Source organism: Hoplias malabaricus, chromosome 6 (genome assembly GCF_029633855.1).
Source record: "Hoplias malabaricus isolate fHopMal1 chromosome 6, fHopMal1.hap1, whole genome shotgun sequence".
NCBI classification, from domain to species: domain Eukaryota; kingdom Metazoa; phylum Chordata; class Actinopteri; order Characiformes; family Erythrinidae; genus Hoplias; species Hoplias malabaricus.
In genome coordinates this window covers 46,532,020-46,534,445 of record NC_089805.1, presented here as the reverse complement: position 1 = coordinate 46,534,445, position 2,426 = coordinate 46,532,020, and the positions used below count along the sequence as shown (strand labels likewise).

Below are 2,426 nucleotides of genomic sequence, written 5' to 3'. Positions count from 1 at the left end.
TATCACAAAATCCTAGTGAAGAGGGCCTAGGACAGCCACAATAATTTTTGGCAGTTTTAAATGTACATGTTTGCATTAGTTAGTGGTGTATAAACTTGATTTTTTCTATAATTGTTCTATTTTGTGAGAGATTTCTTATTAATATTTATAATTAAATGCCATTGAATCCTAATAGCAAGGTCCGAATATCACTTAAAAATGTAACAGAAAAGCAGAGCCAATTAACTGTAGAGGAACACACCCTTGATTAATGTCATCCATTTCATGCCAGGTGTCCACAAATGTCATAGCATCCTGTAAACATCATGCAAAAGCTATAATTTTTACACAAAGCTTAAATTAATTACAAGAGCATTCCTACAAGAATATGAGAGTTCAGCTTATATCCTTAATCTTTATTATTATATTACCATTCATATATATTCACAACAGTCAATGATTTTCAAACTATAAACAGTGAAAAAGTACCACACTGAGAAAATAATCAGGTTCTGACAAATAACACTTTCCTCCTCAGCTGAAAAATCAACATCTTGATTCTTTTCAGAATCTCCTGCATCTTCAGTCCGTATATAATGGGGTTAAACAGAGGAGGAACGATCAAATATTCCACTGATAACACCATAGACACAATGTGAGGAATGTGTGACTCCAGGCGGGTATTGATGACATCAAAACAAGCATTGATTAAGAAAATAATGAAGATTAACAGATGAGGCAAGCAGGTCTGTAGTGCCTTTCTCCTGAAATCTTTAGAATTCCTTAAACACACAGCAAGAATTCTGATGTATGAGAAGATGACGAAGATCACTGGAGGAAACACAAGAAGACTGAAATTAAATGCTCCAAAAATATTATTTACAGATATATCACCACAGCTTAGTTTAACAATACCATAATTATTACAGTAAACTCTGTCCAGCTTATACTTACACAGCCTGAGTCTGTATGTTAATATTATTAATATACCATTTCCACATGCAGGTAAAATAAAACAGAAGAATAAAAGTTTCCGGACAGTGGACAGTTTTACAAGAGTTGAATATTGTAGGGGTTTACAGATGGACACATATCTGTCATAGGCCATTGCTGATAAAAGAATAAATTCTGCAGTTACATAAGTGTTGATACAGAAAGCTTGGGACACACAAGACTGATAAAATACCATCTGTACTTCTGATAACAAATCAGTGAGAAGTTTAGGATACAGCACAGTGGCTCCAAAGAGAGAATTCCAGAGTAAAGCAGTGATAAAGATGTACATTGGTTCATGGAGATGTTTGTCTGTGTAAATGACATAAATAACAAGAGCATTAAAGCAGATGGTGAGGATGTAGAAAATGAGAGTTATTGTAAAATAAATATATCTGTACTTCTCCAACTCTACATGTCCCTCCAAAAATAAATATGTAAAATTTGTGGAAAAATCCATTAGTTCTCAATAAATTCTCCCTCTAGAAACATGGAATAAACTTGTCTGGCCGTTCTGGTGCTGGCAGCAATCAAATTCACTCAGGCACCATCCAGTAAGCATCAAAGGTGCTGATCTACTGAGGTTGTGTACATTTATACATTTTTAAATAATTTCACAATGGGGAGTTCTTCAGGAACTGATGGACAGATCAGAGTTCAACCCTCTTTTGTTTCTATCGCAACAGTAAAACACAGCAGCTCTCCACTGGACTAACTGCAGAATTCAGGAGGGTTCTTCTCAGAGAAATGGAATCTGTGTTGGCTCTAAAAGGGCAGTTTATCTTGAGTAAAAATGTAGTTATTTAAGTGACTCATATTCCATCTATATATCAGCTTTAAATTTTTTATGTGTTTACTTGAGGGTATGAATGTAATTTAAGTGAATACAACTGTTGCGTTTTAACCACATTCTAGATTTGGTGATATTATTGGGATTACAATTAAATGCTTGATTTTTGCAGAATGAGTTGATCTGATTTTTAATATTGTATTTAAAGTCCTATTTGTTTTATTTAGATATAGAAATGATTATTTTGAAAAGGGTGGTTCTCTAAGGAACTTAAGATAATTTACATGGTTCTTTGAGGAACTGTTTTATTTAACATGATCTGAAATCTTTTTAGGATCTTAAGGGAACCATTTTTAAGCTCTTAGGTTCTTCAAAGAACTTTAGCTTATTTTGGTTCAAGTCTACTACTAATATTACTGCTACAACACCCTCCATAATTATTGGCACCCCTAGTTAAATTGTGTTAAAAATTAAAATAAATAATTTAATTTTATTACAGAAGAATAATCTCACTCTGAAATATATTTGAAAAATGCAACCTTCAACCTCAAGTGAAAAAATAAAAATAAAATAAAGAATAAATCCTGACTAAGAAATAATTATTTCCCACAATTATTGGCACCCTTAACAATTTCTTGGAAATAAATGTATTTGAACCATTCAT

The 2,426-nt window shown here is 32.6% G+C and overlaps 1 protein-coding gene across 1 annotated transcript; it reads right to left on the bottom strand.

Annotated features, from left to right (window-relative positions):
• Nucleotides 1-484: 484 nt before the first annotated feature.
• LOC136700254 (olfactory receptor 4E1-like) lies at nucleotides 485-2,426 on the bottom strand. The gene is made up of 2 exons (XM_066675534.1): nucleotides 2,420-2,426; nucleotides 485-1,437 (listed from the first exon to the last, which is right to left on the bottom strand). Exons 1-2 carry the CDS (start codon nucleotides 2,424-2,426, stop codon nucleotides 485-487), a joined length of 960 nt encoding a protein of 319 aa, XP_066531631.1.